At 36.4% G+C, this 19759-nt stretch overlaps 1 protein-coding gene across 1 annotated transcript in view; it reads left to right on the top strand.

Moving 5' to 3' along the window:
* The first annotated feature begins 419 nt into the window (after positions 1-419).
* The window catches only part of MYT1L (myelin transcription factor 1 like), a 130808-nt gene continuing 111468 nt past the window's right edge, over positions 420-19759 (top strand). Inside the window, exons 1-3 of the mRNA XM_067294830.1 lie at positions 420-474; positions 657-690; positions 992-1054. Coding sequence (XP_067150931.1) covers positions 420-474; positions 657-690; positions 992-1054 — 152 coding nt within the window. The remainder of the gene's footprint in view (positions 475-656; positions 691-991; positions 1055-19759) is intronic.

The raw sequence follows: 19759 nt of genomic DNA, 5'->3' as shown, positions 1-19759 counted from the left end.
TCTTCCCCTCTTTCCCACTGCAAAGCATTCGGTTAGAAAGAAACCTATCATGTGGGACCCCTTGATTTTAGTTTTAAACCATGCAGAAATCTATGCACTTTATTTGAAAATATATGGGAGTAATCAGGGCTTTCTGTCAGAAAAATCCTGTGAAAAAGAAGAGCTAGTGCTTAGTCGCACAAAATTCGCTATGAAAACAGGGCATGCAAATTGACTGATTAAAGCAGAAATTACCATGTTTTCTGTTTTTAAACAAACATAAAGATCAAAAAAATCCCCTGTAAGGTGGACTCTCCCTTACAGGATAAAATGGAATTAAAATAGTGTCAATAAATTCTGTGAGAGACTGTATCAGTCTGTGCATTGATAGTCTGTGCATGCAGGATAAGAACATTGACTGCCTGCTAATCTATTCCCAGATGGAGGTGGATGCAGACGAGAAGCGCCATCGCACACGCTCCAAAGGTGTTCGAGGTACGTCTCTTGCTTCAGTAAATCACTCAAGGCCCCCTCTCAGGGTGACCTTCATCCTCCAGAATCTCTTTGCACGATTCATTCTGACCCTTGCTTTTACACAACCTTTCTGGTAATTTTCTGTAGAAGAGGGGTACTTGTAATAGATGATAAATTTTTATATATTTTCCATCTCTCTGCAGTTCCCGTGGAACCAGCCATACAAGAGCTGTTCAGGTTAGTGCTCTGAGTGTAAAATGTATCCCCATTAGCAATTTAGAAAATTCATGCCTTTTAATGGGTATAATGCACTTTCAAGTTCATTGGTGGTTTGCTCATGCCCTGCTGCACTGATGAAATTAATTCCCCCGAGACTTGCTAATAAAAAGCATCCCCTCTTTTTTTTTCCCTGCAGTTATTTAATTTCTCTCCTTCTGTCTTTGTTGCTCTCCATCTCTTTAATACCTAGTGCCTACTTTTAGTATAATCTTTCTGCAGCACACTAGCACCTATATAATTAATTCTCTCTCTCTTGCAGTTGTCCCACGCCTGGCTGTGATGGCAGTGGTCATGTTAGTGGCAAATATGCAAGGCACAGAAGGTAATATCTATAATTTCTTATAATTTAGTGAAAACTTGGTGAACAAATTAGCTAACATGACCTTGTTAACCCAAACAATGATAAAAATTAGAAATTGGACATTCCAGAAGCTCTGCAGATTCCCACCATTTTTTTCTTTCCCTTTTTTTTCTACCACCAAAGTTTTTCCTTTCTCTTTATTGTGTTATTCAAAATCTTTAAAATTTCTATCAAGTGTAAGCATCATATAAATTAAAAACTAAAAAAATACAAATGAGGACAGGCCCCAAATTCTTATCAAACATACAGCATATTCCATCCATCCTAATCATGTAGGCAAATCTGCAAAATCTAAAACACATTGTTGCTGAGCACACATGTTCTCATTTTCAGTCTTCCCTTGGTTTTTGCATACAGTTCTGTTGCTCCTGTATTGCAAGTTAAAATTTGGCCTTACTGACATTTTGGTGCCATCTATCTATTACGAAATACATCATTTGATGTATTTCATAACTGGATGAAAACATAAACTTTTGAACACTGTGAGTTTGATGATCAGATTAGATTCGAAGGTCAAAGCCTAAGACAGGCCAGTGATATTAAGACTTCAGGATTCAAATATAATGTTATATTATAGCTATAAACACCATTACTTTGGTTTCTAAACCGTGATAAACGGAGAGGTCTCTGATAAGAAAATGTGTTTAGCTGTTTATTGTTAATCATATTCAAGGTAGCATTATGTTACACATATTCATACATGTGCTTCAAATTAATTTAGAATTCAATCTTTGCATTTCTGTGTCTACAGTGTAAATATTCAATATTGTATGGTATATCTGTATAAACAGCATTCATTTCCTGAATCATTTGTCCATGGATTTCTTTTACAACATTTTGAAAATTTAACAGTATTTAAGCTCTAGAATACATGAATTTTGCTCATGTGCTGTGCATTTTATATAACATACTTTCTACAGTAGCTCATTGTAGGAGATAACTTGATTGACATTTTGGCCATATCTCTACTGAATAGAGAGGTTATTCTGACCAGAGTTAAATTTTCCTGAATCTGTTAAGATTTTTTTCATTATTGTCTTTTTCAGAGTATTGTTGTCAGGTTTTAAAGCACTTGTGGGTTAAAGAACACATATTTCAAACCAGATGTGATAACTGTTTTGCAATGAGGACATATGTTTTTTATGAATTAAATTGAAATTATACTTTTGTGGTTAAAGTATTATTTGAAACAGGAGAGACATCAAATAGTGACATGTCAGTCCATTCCACAGTGCTGGATGCACCTGTTTGCTTAACAGTGAACGATCAGAGACAAGTCAAGAAAATATTTTCCAAATTAAAATCAAAAAGGTGATATGTATGATAATGAAAATCTTTTGAATTATATTTAAAGAATATATAACATAAAATAATTATATTCAGATTTCTTAATACTCTTTTACTTATAAAAGTGGCCATGTTTTTGTGGTTATTTGAAGGATTTGGATGATTTGATATACTGATATAGCAGAAATAGTCAAAATCATTCCTAAAACCACTTGTGACTTCTGATTTCAAAGCATATTTTTCTTTTGTGCAATTTTTTTCATGTAAATGCAACCCTCATCAGTAATAAATAAATGGCACCAAATCCTTCTTTTCCTCCAGAAATTTCATGAGCAGTCAACAGTTAAATGATATGATTATAATGTCCTATCTAGTTATGAGATTGTAACTAAGTACATTTCTTTGCACTTCATGGGATTTACCTGTGGTTTTCAAAACCAACATTTTTTAAACCAAAACAGAAGGAAACTATTTAGCTTAAAAATAATCTAACTTTTCTTCTGAATCGCTGTAACTTTGAACCATGTGGTTTATGCGTGACTAAGATCACCTTTTTGGGGGGGGGGAGGAATAGATGTAAGTTTGGAAAGATTAGATGCAGTTTTGAGATGTTAATTCTGTATTTTGCTTTCTTCACATGATTCTGGTGTGTCAGTACATGAACAGACTGAATCTCAGAGCTGTTAATTAAATGAAATTTTGTGGTGGATGCGCAAAGAATAAAAATTGGAGATACATCAAAAATTCTTTTTCTACTGGCTAAATAATTTATCTTTTTTTGTGTTTTTCTTTTGCCACCCTGTATGTCAATCCACTGATCGGAATACAGTTAACTAATAGACTTTTCATTAAGACTAAAAGCACGAAGTTCCTTTTTTGGAGTTTGCAACATACTGTCTGCTTTCTAACAGAGCTTTTTTTTTTTTTTTACCTAGTCTAATCAGTAATTTTAAGTTTTTGAAAGATTTGAAAGAATTTTTCATTTTTTTATATGGCTTTATATGGGTTTATATAGGTTATATGAACACATTTATATGTGTTCGGGGAATTGCATATCTAAACTGATGTCTAACTCAATTCCATTTAGATCTTCAGAGCAGTTTAATGAGGTTAAGACCTTTCCATTCACAATACTGGACCAGCTCATTACTATGAATGAAATGTATTTGCTACCACTAGATGTAGTCAGAGCCCTCCAGAATTATTCTATTTTTTCTATAACATGTTGAATTCTTTGGAAAATCTGGCTTTTTTTGTCAATACAATTTTATTCTTTTAATACCAATGTGATAGTGAATGCCATATTCGGATACTACATTAAACGTGAACTGAAAAAATTAGATCTTTTCAAATTTTCAGAGGTATTTGGGGAATGAAATGTTCTTTTGCTGACAAAACATCAGGCAGAAGTTAAGAGTTTTTTCATATGTTTTATACCCAAATTGTGTTTTTAATTATGAAAGAGCTGCTGCTGAGGCCTATAAGTCTAAGTCATAACCCTGCAGTACTGGGGTAAACTAGGGAAACAAGCAGGCCTTATATGTCATTGGTGTTTCCCTGGGTGTGTATCAAAATGCTGGTACTAGTTAGGACTAGTGTAACAGTGATTGCCTCAGTTCTACTTTTTGAATTTTTCTATGTGACAAATCTTCCTTTGCAATTAAATGATACATGACTTAGTGGGTACTTTGCTCTCAGCTCTTAATTTAGGTGCTTAACTTAAATTGCTAGCTGGGCATCCTAACTAGTCAGTGAAGATGGACAGGCTCCTCTGCAGAGCAATTTACGGTAGGATGTTAGGAATGCTAAAATTAGCATGGAGGCAGCACCTCTCTCACCAGTGACTGGCTAGAAAGCTCAGAAGGGTTAGTATCCCAGTTTAGGCACTGAGGGTAAGTGCCCAAAGCTAGGCAGTGTGCCTAGCTTCTACAGGGCAGACTCATACCATTTTTCAAATTTCAGTAATACCTAGAAACACCAGCCTAGCAAGGACCCTCTAGTGCTGTCTACGATGCATAGTGTGAGGCAGTGCCTAGATGTCAGAGTTTACACTGATGAGACTACAGTACCTGCTGTTCATGTTTCCAAGTACCTAAACTGAACTGGCCTGCTCACAGTGCACACAGTTAAAGAGATGAATATATATCTTTGTGGCATTAGGTCCTTAAAAAATATCAAGAGAGACAAAGGGTGAGAGAGATCTAAAAAAAATTACAAAAACAAAAAATTAGGCATTGGCACATTCAGACAGTGGTGGAGCCAAGAAATGAACTCAAATCTTATGCATGCAAACCAGATCCTTTCCCCTGTACCATGCTCCTGATACTGCTTATTTTATTCACTTGATAGCTTTTCAAATCCATCATGGATAGCAGCATAATAATGATCAGTATTCTCATACGTTCAAAGCTGTGAATTAATTTTGAAGAATAAACTTGGTCCAGAACCTTGAATACTTTTAGCTATGAACAGTCCATCTAGGTATGCTGTAGTTACTCAAAGCACACTAGGTGTTTGCAGAACGTCTGTCAGCTAAGCAGCTGAAGAAAAACATGGATTTGAGTGTTCTTTCATTGTGATTAGTACGAACTTTGCTAGTTTCATTAACTAACTTTAAGGACAACAGGATTCACAATCTATATACCTGAAAATAAATTTAAAAGCCACTTCAGTTTCTGTTCTAAGTTATACTGGTGCAAATCCCATAGTTACTGAATAGTAACTGAGAGCAAACTGTGGCCTGTGTTATTTACTAAGTAAATGTGAATATCTGCTTTGGAAGTATTGCACCCTACTGTGTTGCTATGCATTTAGCTTTTTTTTAAAGAGAAAAACTCACATTATATACCCAATAGATGGCTATGGTTTGTCATGTAAATAGGTATTTAGACACATCATAAAAATCCTAACAAGACTCTATTAAAAAAATACTGATTGCATCCACTGACCTATTTTAAAAGCTTCATAACATGGTCGTTTAAATTTTTTCTCAAATAACAAAAGCAATTAGATTCTGTAATGGATTAATCACTTGCCAAATACCACATGCTTCAGACTGAAAGACATTTTAACAAATAAAAGCCCTATAAAGAATCTTATGCTGGTAGTGCAGCTCTCTATATATTAATGAGGATTCTTTTAATGCATATATGTATTTGAGAGCAGATAAAGCCATTGTATAGAAATTAAAACAAAACACAGTCTTAGTCTGAAACAATATACATCAAATTTCAGTGAAGAATGAATTGTTAAGGCCAAATGATAAATCCTTCAGATTTAAAATGGAAATACTGATAGAGCTCTCACTATTTCATGAATTTCAAACTGATTGCTGAAAATAAGAATTTGGATGAAATAAACAAACTTAAGCATTTCGTCTACTAAGGAATTCTGCATGCCCTTTGTTCAGTACGTATTACGTTTATAAGGGATTTTTTCATTAAACACTGATACAGCATCTCACAAAAGGAAGTCTCAAAAATGAGGAGGGGTCATAAAATAATGTTTGGATCCAAAACGTATGAATTGTCACTAGCCTTATAAAATACTTTGCATTTTAATTTACTATCAAGTTACTTGATATCAACCTTAGTTGCTTTACTAGGCTGTCTCTCTTCCTTCCTGTCTATTGCATTATACAGATAGAACTGTTTTGATCATCTTTTAATTTTAAAGCATGAGATTTGTCATTTAAAAAAAAAATTATTTAAATTTATAAATACCTTACAGTTTAGCACTGTTCTTTTGATTAGGAAAAGCCCCACATACCCTTGTTTTGCCTTGGCATGATATACTGTGGTTTAGTCTATATTTTAGAACAGAGTGAGTGAAATAATTCAGACTCTCAAACTTTAAAATTAAAAGACACAAATGTCTCTCTCTTATTAGAAAATTATTGAATTTTCTCTGGCTTGTTGTGCCATATTTCTTATTCAAATTTTTTCATTTCATATACCTTTTCACCCACCAGTTTGATTGCCATGGCTGCAGCCGTGGGTGAATAATTGCCTGTCTTCACAGGAGCATGTTCTGGAGCTAAAGTCGAGTGCTTGCTTCCTGATGTATGCCTCATTTGGATTCTGCCGACAGCCTAGGGGCTGTATTATTCATGCCTTGACAGATAGCACTCACTAAAAGCATTGGAACAGGGCCAGGTACTGGCAGAGAGATAGTGGAGCATTGCAAGTTGCAACTGAGAGGAGCATCTATAATACAAAAAAAGAGAAATCCTCATACCTCCCTTTTACTGGTCTCACTTTGATGGAAAATTCATTTGCATCAAAATAAAATACCCTAAAAATAAATACGTTTTTTCTAAACCACGCTTGAAAGTTTAACACAATTTTCCACATTTAATTGCAAAGCTGATTTTAATTAGTAAGGCCCTGCATGTGAAAAATGAAGATTCACTTGGGTGAGTGTAACACATTGCAGTGTCTGCTGAATGCTCTAATTAATGTATGGCTGCTGTACAACAGGGTGCACTGTGGGATATTTATGAAAAATTCTGTGCATGCAGCCAGTCTATCTGTATTTTAGTTCTTGAATCCACAAGAATAAATAACTTTTCCCCCTTTATTCTTTATGAGACATCATTGTGCATGCCATCACTCCATCCATAAACTTTATGGCATGCCTGTCCTTTTTACTATTTGTCAACGATATTATAAATCAGAAGCCAGGACATACATATTTTAACATTAATTTGATAGCAGAGCATGGTTGCACACTGTGCAAAACCCAAGGTCCGCTGAAGCATTTGTGTAAAGCCTAAGCACAGAACAGCGAGGTTCTTATTGTTACTTGTTTATATGCTACTATGAAAAATGCCACTGAATGCTGGAAGTAAAGACAAATGTATATTCATTTCTCTCTAAGCTGATATTCAACCTTTATTATACTGTTAAATATGATAGAATGATCCACTGGATATTTTCCCAAGGAAAAACTGTACTCTGACACTGCCAATGCCATTTAATTCTGTTTCATTTAATAATGTATTTGCTAAATATTTTGGTAAATTGTGGTAAATACCAAGAATAGCACTATAAGGATATATTATTTAAAATAATTCATTACTCAAATTTTGTAAAGAATTTTAATAAATGGAGCAACTTTGCTCTGTTAAATACAGCTAAATATTTTCTTCAACTAATTTTTAGCTGTAAGCAAAAGTGCACAGAGATTTTCTAATAGAACACTGCAAACAATAAATAAATGTGGTGACAGAGAATCCATAATGTATTAGAGGTCTGTATTGGCTGCTGTCTGGATTCAGCAGTATATTCTTTGTCTGAATTGTTGATTAATGTTTAAAAAGGTACAAAGTTGGGTCTGAAACGTCAACCAAGTATACACCAGCAATTGGTGTGTGGCTCTGCATGCTAGAGGCTATTGTCTAGGGCTTACTATACAAAGGATCCACAGTTCAATTTCTCCTACTGCCATCTGGATTGGGAATAGCAATTTCAGTGGCAGCAAGTTTCAGGATCTTCGTGTGCCAGGAGTACTAGTCTAATAAAGGAAAAAAATATCAAAGGCAGGATAGAGAAGGGTGCTGACCCATCTGTGCAACGACGGCAACAGCAGATTTAGGATGTACTTTCTGCAGTAGGTCCCTGGGAATGTATGTTGCTGAAATGATACACTCATTTTCTTTCAAATGGCAGGTGCTGGGCATATTTCTCATTCAGCAGTCCACTTGCAGCCACTGTGTCTGCTGTAGGAAGATCTATCTGAAGACGTTGCTGTCAGCCACCAAATAAATGAGGACTGTACAGAAAGTATAGAAAAGAAAATTAAAAGAAAAAAAAATGAAGCCCCAGTAATACTGGGGAGATAATTTCCCCAAGAGGATTCTGGAAGTATCTATATGCATTTGTCCTTTACCTACAGGAAATTCATTTGGTTGTCCCAGTAGCTTGGCTGAGAATGTTGTGTTCTCTTAGAGGAGAAATAATAATAAATAGTTTGAGGTTGAAAAATTCATGTTTTTCATAATAGAAGAGAAGAGGATCTACAGAGCTGATCCAGACATGATGGGCAAGACATTTCATCTTGCTGTGCTTCTGTTTCCCCACTTGTAAACAGAGGGAGAATCTCGGGCATTGTAAGATGTAAAGACAGATGCATATATAGGAGATTTTTACAAACATGGGGCCCAAAACTCTGTCTCTGATATTTATCTGATATTTAAATAAAGACCTGATTAAAGACCTTCTGTTGATGTCAAAGGAAGTCTAACCTTACATTCAGTGCTTTTCGGATAAAAACCTTTTTCTGGAGGATAGAGCAGAATTAACTGATTTGTGATGATAGGACAGTTCTACATTAAGAATCAACTCTTGTTTCCCTATTCTATATTTAGTGAATTACTTCTACAAAGTTTCTTTAAAAATCTTAATTCTAAGGTTTAAAAAGCTAGGGGTATTTAAGACATCTGTTCATTTCTGTGTATTTCAGTGATAACACAGTCATGATTATTAGCCTTACACTAAACCACAGGAGTCATTAGCAACATTGTGCACTGGGTTGAGGGCACTAAGGAGCTGCCTACATCCTCCTACCAAAGGTTCTTCTGAACAGCAGGATAGCTATATTGTGTGCAATTGAAAAGTGATCTTTGGATTGGAGCATCCCAAGTCAGGGCTTTGGAAACAGGAAAAGGTACTAGTAAGTGCTAGCAGCTGGCTAGATAGGGAACTCCACCTTATTCCTGCTCTAATGTCCAAGCCAACCATGCTACACACTGCTTTTAGGCAACAGTGACTAATGTGGATGGCTTTGAAAATATTTTATCCATAGGTGGGACCTATACTATCAGAGAATACCATTGCTCTGTACCTTCTTACCTTATCCTCTGCTTCTCGGATACAATGATCTGAACTCTGGTAGAATCATTAAAAAACAAACTGGCAGGGGAAGATGGGTAGGTAAAAAATAGAGAAAGTTATTTTTAACTTTTTCCTTCAAGTGTTCAGATTCTGTGAGATCAGACACTTCTGTGTTACCTGGGCTAGAAAAGAATTCAGGATGCCCAGAAACCAGGGCCCATCTGCCTTCTGTATGTTCTTAGCCACAAGAACACACTAACAGAGAAAAAAATGCATAGATGGATATGTAACAAAAGAAGAGAGATGAGGCACAAAATGAAAGAAATGAGTGAGCAAAAACAAGCTTGTAAGAAAAAAGAGGATAAAGAGTAGGGTTTTCTTTTTCTCCCCCTCCTCCCCCCCAAAGTGCACTGTGATGTGTCTTTAAAGGCTTACATTGAAGTTCTTCAATAAGTTGAGACAGCCCTTTCAAAGACATCACTTCTTATTAGTGGCTCATATGAAGTACTGCTTCTAGTGGTGTCAGCTCAGGACAGGGAAAGGAAAGGTACTCCCGAGCCATCTTCGATGACAATAATAAATCTAAAAAAAATCTATCCACAGTACAGAATCAGATGCCCAAGGGATAAATAGCTTCTGAAGAGGTACCTTGGCACTATACCTCTTAGGACACTGTAAACGATGATACCTTTAACCAGATGAGTATTCCTACCAAGTTAGTTTCCCAGGTACTCTCCTGAATCACCTTCCCAAGAAATTTTTGAAGCTTACTAATTACATCAAAAGGGATCTCAGAACCTAATGTCCTTTTGTTATTTGCAGGAACCAGCAGTGCCACACTGTAAATACTCATGGTATATTGCAGAGCTGATAAAATGCTTAAGAGATGTTCCTGTGATTGAAGTTAGGCCTGTGTCTTAAATCTGTTTCGTGTGATAAAATTTGTAATAATATAAAGTCAAATGAGACAGGACAATGTATTATTGGCTTCACATGTCAACACCAGCCATTTAAAAAAGGTTGTTTTAAGTTTCTTTCCCTGGGCCTGGGACATATTTTTCTGCCATCAGTGTTTTTATTTATAGTAATGAGCTGACCACTAGAATGGATGAACAAATAGTAAGTGAATGCTTTCTCTCCAACTGATATTCTTCTCATGAAAAAAATTCACCAGTGATATGTGCTTGCTGCTGCATTTCATCCCCACAGTGTCTTCAGGAGAAAATCTTGCTCACATTTTGTGAATGGGAATAGGTGTTCACAAAAAAGGCTAGACCTAAAAACTAGCCACTAGTTCAGCTCTTCAGCTTCCCCTTTAGGTCAACCAGTCCAAAGTGTAGATCCTCAGAATTTCTTTCGTATTTGCTCTCTAATTCTGAAGCCAATATCCATCTGTATGGAACTATACTTTTAGCATTAAACTTCTCCAAATTTTTAATGTTCTGCTAGGAAGCATGTTCATTTTGAGCACCCTGGCACCTATCTCATACCAAGCCCATAGCATTATTAGTATATCTCTAATCTCTTATCTGTTTGTTTCAGTGTAGCAGGTGTTTTTAAAGCCCTCCAATTTGTGATTTGTACAAAACATGGCCCTCACCTGCTATTGTATTCTTTGTCAAAAGGAATTAGAACATTTACCTCCCATCTTCCTGGAACTTGCCTTGACTATAAGAATCTAAGGATGTTTTTATTCCCTTTTCTTGAGCTGTTCTCATTTTGCTGGGAATAATAATGTATCCAAAAGGAAGGAGGAAGGATATAGTTTTGTAACTTTGAGCAGTCAGTTGGAGAGAGAAAAACCTGAATTCCAGTCCCAGCATTAATACTTCATATAGAAGACAGAGGTATTCATTTTAGAGAGGAATGGAATGCAACCTTCAAAGGTAGCAAAGACTGTGGAGGAATAAGATTATCTCTTTCTCTGTGACATAAAAAACATGTAAATATTTTCTTTTGCTTGAAGTATTATAGAAGTGAGTACTCTTACCCCAGATTAGCATAAAACCTCACGAGCAAGCACTCTCTGAGAAGTGTAAAATGAAGCTTCAGTTACCTGTGACAAAAGAGGGTAATAAACACAAGTTTCCCACATATTCCTATGTGTTCTAGATTAGATAATGGCTGGGGCTGTGATTGTTATTCCTCCTCTGACCATCTTCTAATGAAAAGACTGAGTTCACCTCTATTTCTGTAAGAAAAACAAAGGCTTAAGGTCTTAATTCTAGGAGCAGAAACCTCCCAGTACAGAAAGTATCTTCCTCCTGTCCAGATTACAGCATCTAATTTCTTCTGTGTTAAGTGCTTAAATTTCCCTAGGTGCTATAAGAGGAGCAGAGATACCTCACTTGGATGTTAGAATTCCACAGTGCAGCTATGCATAGCAGTTGGATGCTGTAATGCATTTATTTCCCTGGTAAATTAGCAGTTCGTGATTCTCTACTGCCACACAAGAAATTTGCATCAGCCAGAAATTGAGTCATGCCTTCTGAATTCTACTCCAGTGCCTTTTTCTTTAGACCATCCTTCTTGTATTAAAAATTCATTTATGAAAAGGCTAGCAAATGATTACTTATTATTGAGTATTTGCAGCAATAATATGAATAACGTGCTAGAACCACTGTTACACTGTTTAATGTAGTCTTGCTTAATGCTAGTTTAATGCTAGTCTTGTCTTAATCTTGCTTGGTCATGGTTTCTTCTAGAATCACCAATTAGGATTAATGGTTTGTTGGTTCTTAGTAACTATAAGGACTATTGCAGGAGAAAGGGACAAAAAACAGCCGTCAAAGCAAGAGGATATGTCATGACATATATCACAAATACTGTCTGATGCGAGTCTTACAGATGTTTGCATGCCACTAGTCACTGCACTGAGAAACTGTATTTGAAGCCTTTCTCAGAGAATTCTCTGGATATCCCCTACTTTCTGAAAGGAAGTAGGACATACTAAGTCCCACATAAGTGGATGGCTGCTCTGCACCCAACTTATTATGGTAACAGTATTTTATGCTCATAATGCTTTTTCACCTATTGGTTTCAAAGCATTTCACAAATGTTAACACAGTAGCCTCAGTGCATTTTATCATACTAAGTATTCTATTTCAAATGACACTTGCTATAAAACATTCACAGGATGGGTCATAGCAATTTTTTACCATTGAACAGTTATACTACAGAGTATTTTGGTACAGGAAGTGAAAAAAATATATTGTTTATCTGTCTGAAACTGTAGGAATAATTTTGAATTAAGCAGAATATAATTGCATGAATTTATTTTGAAACTGACTCTGGAATTAACATTTCTAATTCTTAGGAAACAGATACATAACTCTTTTTAATTCCACATGAAAGAAGGTATTGCCAGTTACACTGTTCCTTCCACAATGGTGAGCTAAAAATTTGCTTTAGTGCTACTGGGAAGGAAAGTGTGCTACTTTCCGAGTCACAGTAGTGTCTCTGCAGCACCTAGGTGTACCTTAGAAATATTGACATACTCAGAACTGATGTGGCCTGGCTTTGCTTAGCTCGTGAGGCCTAATGGGATCACAGCAAAAGAGGGACTCAGAAACGGAGTCAGAGTTATAAAACAAATATTTTAGAAAGCATGCAAATAAATTTTAACTACTGTGTTAACTTCATATCTTAGCATTCAAGCTTGCTGCTTCTAGTTATGTTATTAAAAGGATGTAGGAGGAAGGATTGAGCAGTTAAAATGGCGTTGACTAAAAGTGGAACCATTTATTTAAAATGTCAGCATTTAAGGAAAACTATAAAACAGACATAACATTCGGCATTTTCAGTGTACTATAATTTTGACTGTTCAATGGAAATTATAGCAGTCAGTCAGATTTAGAAATCACAGTCCAGTGGACAGCATGGGTAGAACCACGAAGGAACTATCATGGTTAATTTAGAAGTGCTAGTAGCAGTTTTTTTCACTCTTTACGTATACTATGGATTAAACTGATCTCTTGTGTAAGCAGGAGTAGAATTTGATTCCTTTTACACCAGGACACACTTAGTCCAGTTTATATTATTCTAGAAGTCTGTAAAAAAGAAGATCAAAATATCTTAACTGTTCTGAAAAAGCGAAATGAGACCTTAGGTACTGAAATCCAAAAGGATCCACAAAAATCCTGAGTCTGTGGTTGAACAAACTTGTAAAAAAACCTGCTTATGTGTGCCCAGAGGTGCAGCCAGCTTAGCTGAGCTGTGCTGCTCTGTGCTTTTTACATGCCAGAACATTTGAGGATCACAGACTACCTGTACTTGTACCAGCATCCTCTGATCCAGGAAGCACAGTAGTCATTCGCTGGCCACATTAACGTGCAGGAACAGTGTGGAGTTTGATATAGAACGTAGCAGTCACAGCCCCTTTCACTGAAAAATTTCATGACAGTGATACAGCCTGGACCGGCAAGTAGAATGCTAGCACAGGAAACAACATGCTCCTTCGGTTTCTCCATCCTGAGCAGGCTCAAGCACAGTGTTAATTCCCAAAGTAGGATCACATCAAAAGGATAACAGGTGAGACAAGAATGAGATTGTCTTCCATCCCTGCTGGTGAAGCTAGGCCCATGGACAGAAGAGAATGCTAGTTTTCTAGGGAAAAAAAGAGAAAAAGAGATAGAAGCTAGTGTGATGATTAAGGGACTCCTATAAAGGAACCAAATTTGGAGTCATATCAGGCTGATTAGGACCAAAAAAACCCTCTTTGTTTTCTTGACTCAACCTCTGTGTTGTTAAAAAAGGGCAGAGAACCACACTGTCTGGGTCTAAACAGAGCAATAAGGTAGCTATCCATGCTAACAGGCATGCTAAAGTTGTTCTTTTTGGCTTATGAGTCATTTTTTCAAAATGATGCCTAAGTCAGAGTTGCAAATAGGTGCAGACATCTGCAAGAGAGATGGAGGTGGTTTCAGAGACATTCTTTTCATGGTGTTTTGTATTTCTTGGTGTAGATGTCCCACATACAGCATGCTGCCTATTGCAACTCCCATGCTGATATATCTAACTTTTCCTGTTGGGGAATTTATTCACTTAGGAACTTAGTCATGTAAACTTAAGTACTTTAAAATTAAGTCTGATGTAATTTAGCGTTGCCACAACTGCTTCCATTATAGATTTGGGCCCCAAATGGTATAGGGACCATTTCTAAAAGTGCAGATTGCTAACTGACTTTCAGTGAAACATAAGTGTTAAGTGTTAAATGCCTCAAACTACTCCAAAAATTAAAAGGTAGTCTTTGAAGTGACATACACTTTCTAAAAAGTTGCCTGTCATCTTCTAAAACTACGACATCCATTCTTCTTCTTGCCATCTTCTCATTACCCTTGTACTTCCAGCCATTTCCCAGTTTTTACTCTTTGGTCCTTGGACAGTACATCATTATGGACCTTTCTTTCAGCTGCTGACCCTGGCTACGATTCCTGTCTGTGCATCTTTAAAACAGAGCAGCTGAACTTCAGAGAGGGATAACTACAGCATTTCCCTGTGAAATCTAGCCATAGGAGGTATATTGGCAGCAGATTTTCAATGGAAACCGCCATTTCCACCCACAACCCAGCTGCCACATTTAAATCATGCTGTGTGGGGCTTCCACTCCCTTGGGAAGCTATTTTCATTTTCCTTCAGAGACTCTTCTGCAGTCTAATAGAACTCACTGTCATCTATAATAAGTAACATTATATACTGTAGTATTTTTTTTAATCGTGATATGAATCAGGTTGGAGCCTCACTGTTCTGGACTAGAATGTGATGGAATTTAATTAGATTTTTTTGCCTGAACTGGCATCCTTCCTTTCATCAGATATATCAAAAATGCCAGATTAAGGGGCAGTCATTTAGGCCTGTATCTAGGCATCTGGCTTTTGGAGTCGTGTGACTAAACCGGTAGGTAAGCTTTCATTTTAAGACCAGAGCATTTCTAATTCTTCTAATCATGAGAAAACCTTGAAAAAAGGAACTGAACATGAGATACAGTTTTGTCCTTCGAGTCTGCCAAGAGCTTGAAACAATTTCTCTGAGATAGGTGAGCTTGTATCTTAGTAGAAATACTAACTGCGAGACCCCCTGATAATACAACAAAGCAACTTCCAGGGTACTGCAGGAGGAGAATAGTTCAACAGGTTATTAGTACAAGCAAATATACCTCTTCGGGGGATGTAAGTCATGGTGAGGGGTGCAACTGCACCTTCTCTGAGGAGAGAATAATGATCCCTGATGCCTGCCTTGTACTTGCAAGGAGGAAGGAAAGCTTATGCCACTAAATTTGCTTCTCTTGGAGAATCTGCTCCATTACTGCCACATCAAGCAGAAGTTAGGGCAGGAGGACTGGATGGGTCTAACACTCTGGCTTGTTCTAATGCAGTCTACTAGAAACACTGCTAATAGGGACTCTGATGACTGTTTGAAAAGTAAATAAACAGTACTAAAATAGCTGTGTCCATCCAAGAGGGCTACAAAATACTAGAGCAAAGACTGTATAGTTTTGGTTATAAGGTTATGCTTATAACCTTGTATGCAGTAGTAAAATGATGAGACAACAGCTTGTATCAAAATTTTGTCCTAGAAATTAACCTCAAGGAGATATAATGATAAAGGTATTTTAGAAATCCTCTTTATATTAAACAGATTTTTATGTTAAATTTTGTGGTGCAGAGCCTATTAAGAAATAAAACATCTTTAAAAAATAATGTGGAAAGTAAACTTTCAGCTCCTCCATAATAATATGTTTGCTAAATGCATACTAATAAAGGTTAACATTTTTACAAAGAGATCAATTTTAGCTGCAGCTCCATAATGCAATAGAGTACAGGGAATGCTGTCTTTCCTATTCTGTCTCGGAGTAATCATGTTTTCTCTGTGTTACAAAAAGGCACAATCTTTTTTCTTTTTTTTAAATAGGAAGATTTAAACATCTCAATCCTCTAAGAACCAGAATTTAGAATATTGTACACTTGAATGACTCCTAACCAACCGTGCAAGACAAAGAACAGTGTCCTGTAGCTTATGCTGGAGGTGAGAATCCAGTACATAAGCACTGAAGTGGTTGCAGCTTATATCATTTTGTTTTTGTCAATTTTTTCTGTAATTTCAGATTTTTACTGATGACAGTCATATTCTTGCATTAGAAGGTTGGTTGCTCTACAGTGCTATTCTTTTCCATTGGTTATATTCCATAGCCATTAGTTTTTTGGATCAAATAAGGTGCTGATTGCTATAGTTACAGGAAAACTGGTGTATCATGTATCTTAATTCTGTACCATATATCATTCTTAGTTAAAATTAAGCTGGGAGTCAGTGTTATTGTATATTTATGTAGAGATGACAGAAACAGTATTTGTGATAAGAATCAGTAGCTGATAGTCTCATTAGAATAGCCCTACATTAGAGATATGATAAAATGACAGCAGACTCTATTACTCAGTACTTAAATACATGCTAGAACGATAGTTTGACCTGCTGTGTTGTTTTTAAATATGATCTATCAAGTCTGTGTCTAAGGGCGTTGATTGTACTAATACATATCTAGCCATGTTGTTAAATGATTGACAGTGTAACAACAAGAATTGCCTTTGATTTCCAGCAGTTTATTTCCCTTCATTTTTGAATGCTTGAACTTAGCATGCTGAATTTCTTAAAAGCAATTACTTTAAAATATTGGAATAGAAATGTTTCATATCATGTCTGAGGCTCAAACATTGTGGCCAAGAAAAGATCTGTTGTGATAGATATACTCTTGTAGCATAATCTAACCCTTACAAATTGGTGAATCATTCATTATGAAATTTTCCCATTTTATGTTATCATGTTATCATGAAAAAAAGCTCTGGAGCCTGTCCTGCCCTCTACCTGTAAACAGAGTTGTCGTTACCACTGAGGCTGAAAACACAGAATACACAAACCTGGACATTTCGGCAGCTCTAGGTACTGCTTTGATTTAGCTCAAGGTAGCCAACCTCATTTTTATTTGTATGTTGAAAAATAGAAGGTTTCTTTTCAGATGTTTCACTTCCAGTTTAGACTGCTGAAATTAATGGGGAGTTCAGAATTTTGAGTTAGTGCAGAAGTGGTCACAAGTTTTTCATGCTTCCTTTCTGAGGTGTCTGGGTTACATCCAAATCAACATTGAAGTGTCCAGAATCAATAGCCACTTAGCAAAACTTGATTATATGCATTTCGTCTAATGAATCAATATGAATCATTAAATCTGTGCTCTTTGGACCATCTTGGTTTCTTAGAACAGTCCCTGTATTTAAGGGTCTGGCAGCAAGACATAATCAGTTGTGGCTTCTGGCTCTTGAACACACGTTAAGTTGGGTATTTGCCATTCTAAGATTAGAGTGAAACTACAGCATTTGTCTGACATTGGATTATGCAGGCAGTCTTGAAATGATAGCCAAGCTATAGGGAGGAGAATTATTCATGTTAATTGATATGGCAGGTATGGAAAGGAAAGAAGATAGATTTTGTTTTTTTCTCTTAATGAAAGTAGTGTGGTACTGGGTTTTAAAATCTGCTATGTGCTATCTTTGTTGGGGATGGGCATAAAATGTAAAAAATGAAAGAATCTAATGGGGTGGCTTTCTCTGACTTAAATTATATGTGTTAGTTGCAGCAATACAAGCTAATCATTGTTAACTCCCTTTAAAGTCAGTGGAAAGAGATAGGCATTCCCAGATACTTATTCAGCTCATCCAGTGTGTGTAAGAAAGCTGAGATGAATTGCCTCCCAGGAAGTTCCAGTTTCCCTGCATTGGCTGTGAAGGGAACCAAACATGGCAAGTATAGACTTAATTTTTAGAAGCCTAGAGGCGGGTGAGAGATGAACCCCATCCATGACACCATAAGTCATGGGGCAATCAGATATTATATTGATTTATTTACATAAATACTTTTGAATAATCTACAACCTCAGAGCATGTACTTTGCTAACCCATGCTGCCACATAAGGTTTCAGTCTCATAATTTGTGACATTTATTTGTTACATCTTGCTTTAAATGAGCTCTCCAGGGCTGAGGTTTTTCCTGTGTAATTGTACAACACCTAGAAATATATTACTATGCCCCATTTTTCTTCAATTAACAGCTGTGGGGTTCCACCATTTAAATAAATCTGTTGTTCAGATGGGTTGATTATTGCAAACTGAAAAGATTCCTTTCAGTTGTCATGTCCTAAGAGCAGAGACTTTGATAATGGGTGAAGTGGTTTCTCCAGCCAGAGAACAGGTTGCCAGTAAGCTTGTTTCTGATAGAGGTCTCAGTGAATCGGGGTCTGGGACATGCTTGACATTTAACATGTATATAATCCAGTTAAATAAAAGATCCTCACTTGTCTTAAATTACTGTGACTTTACTGACTACATCAAAGCTGGTCTGCTTTATTTTGTTTCAAAAATATATTTCAGTACTTGGACTTCTTAAAAAAAAAATCAATCAATTTTGGGGCTCCATCACTGAGTTCCTCCCCTCCATTTTTCTTCCTCCCCGTCACTGTAGTCTCCTGTTGTTACTCCTAGACCCTTTTGGCAGTGCTGTTTTTTTAAAGACCCAAATTCTTTTTTAGGGCTTATTTAGTTGAATAGTGCTACACACATGAGTAGATCTGTGGCATGTTTGTGGCTATTCATATGCTTAAAAAGGTTCTGGAATGTGAAAGGGCTGAGTTGTTTTTTAAAGCTCTGTGAGGAAGATATAACATCTTCTACCTTTACTTTTTGATATCTAGCATGCTGTTGGGCACTTTTGTAATTTTTCTTACTACTCCATAATACATAGAAATATTTGAAATTCCAGTAGGAGGAAAGAGGATGATAGAATACTCTACATTTCACTCATTCGCATCTGTCGAGCTTGTACCTGTTTAGGTAAATTAATAATTTTTACTGAAAGGATATACTATTGTATATATAACTAATTTGAAAAATCAACAAACTTTTATTCAGTACAATTAAATGAAGTAAAGATGGCATATTTTGACACTGCACATGCAAAAGGCACTTCCTGCTTAGAATAATCTGATTCAGTAGCAGAAGCTGGTAGGGAATGCTGAAATATAGCAGAACTGCAGAGATGAGGTTTTTTATATCTTAAATAGTATTTTTTACTTTTTATTATAGTTTAAATAGAAGAGAACATAGTTATTTGGTGCCAAGCAAGCCCAATGGGTTAGAGAAGTCTCCTGCTGAGTGTGGCCAAGAAAGAAAAATCATTTTCCATAAAGAAGTTTGATTCTACAGTCTGACAGCTATGACCTGCCACTGGGCTTGCTGTTCTGTCTTGTAGCTATTTACCATATTTTAAGCAATCACTGATTTAAATGGCAATGAAAAATGGTCCTTTGCTGCAGGAATTTATTCTTGCAATTGAGAAGATAAATCGCTAGGCTGGAGTCAGTCTCTTTCTTTGAATTTATTATGGTTCTTTCATTCCTATCAGTTCAGTGGTCCAGCTTTGGCAGCAGGGATGAAGAGTGCTGCCACCTCTGTCTCAGAATAGCCCACAGTCTGCTGGCGTGGGCATCCTCCGGGAATGCCAGAAG

This window comes from Apteryx mantelli, chromosome 3 (assembly GCF_036417845.1).
Source record: "Apteryx mantelli isolate bAptMan1 chromosome 3, bAptMan1.hap1, whole genome shotgun sequence".
NCBI lineage: Eukaryota > Metazoa > Chordata > Aves > Apterygiformes > Apterygidae > Apteryx > Apteryx mantelli.
The sequence above is the reverse complement of the archived record's forward strand: the minus strand, read 5'-3'. Positions and strand labels throughout refer to the sequence as shown.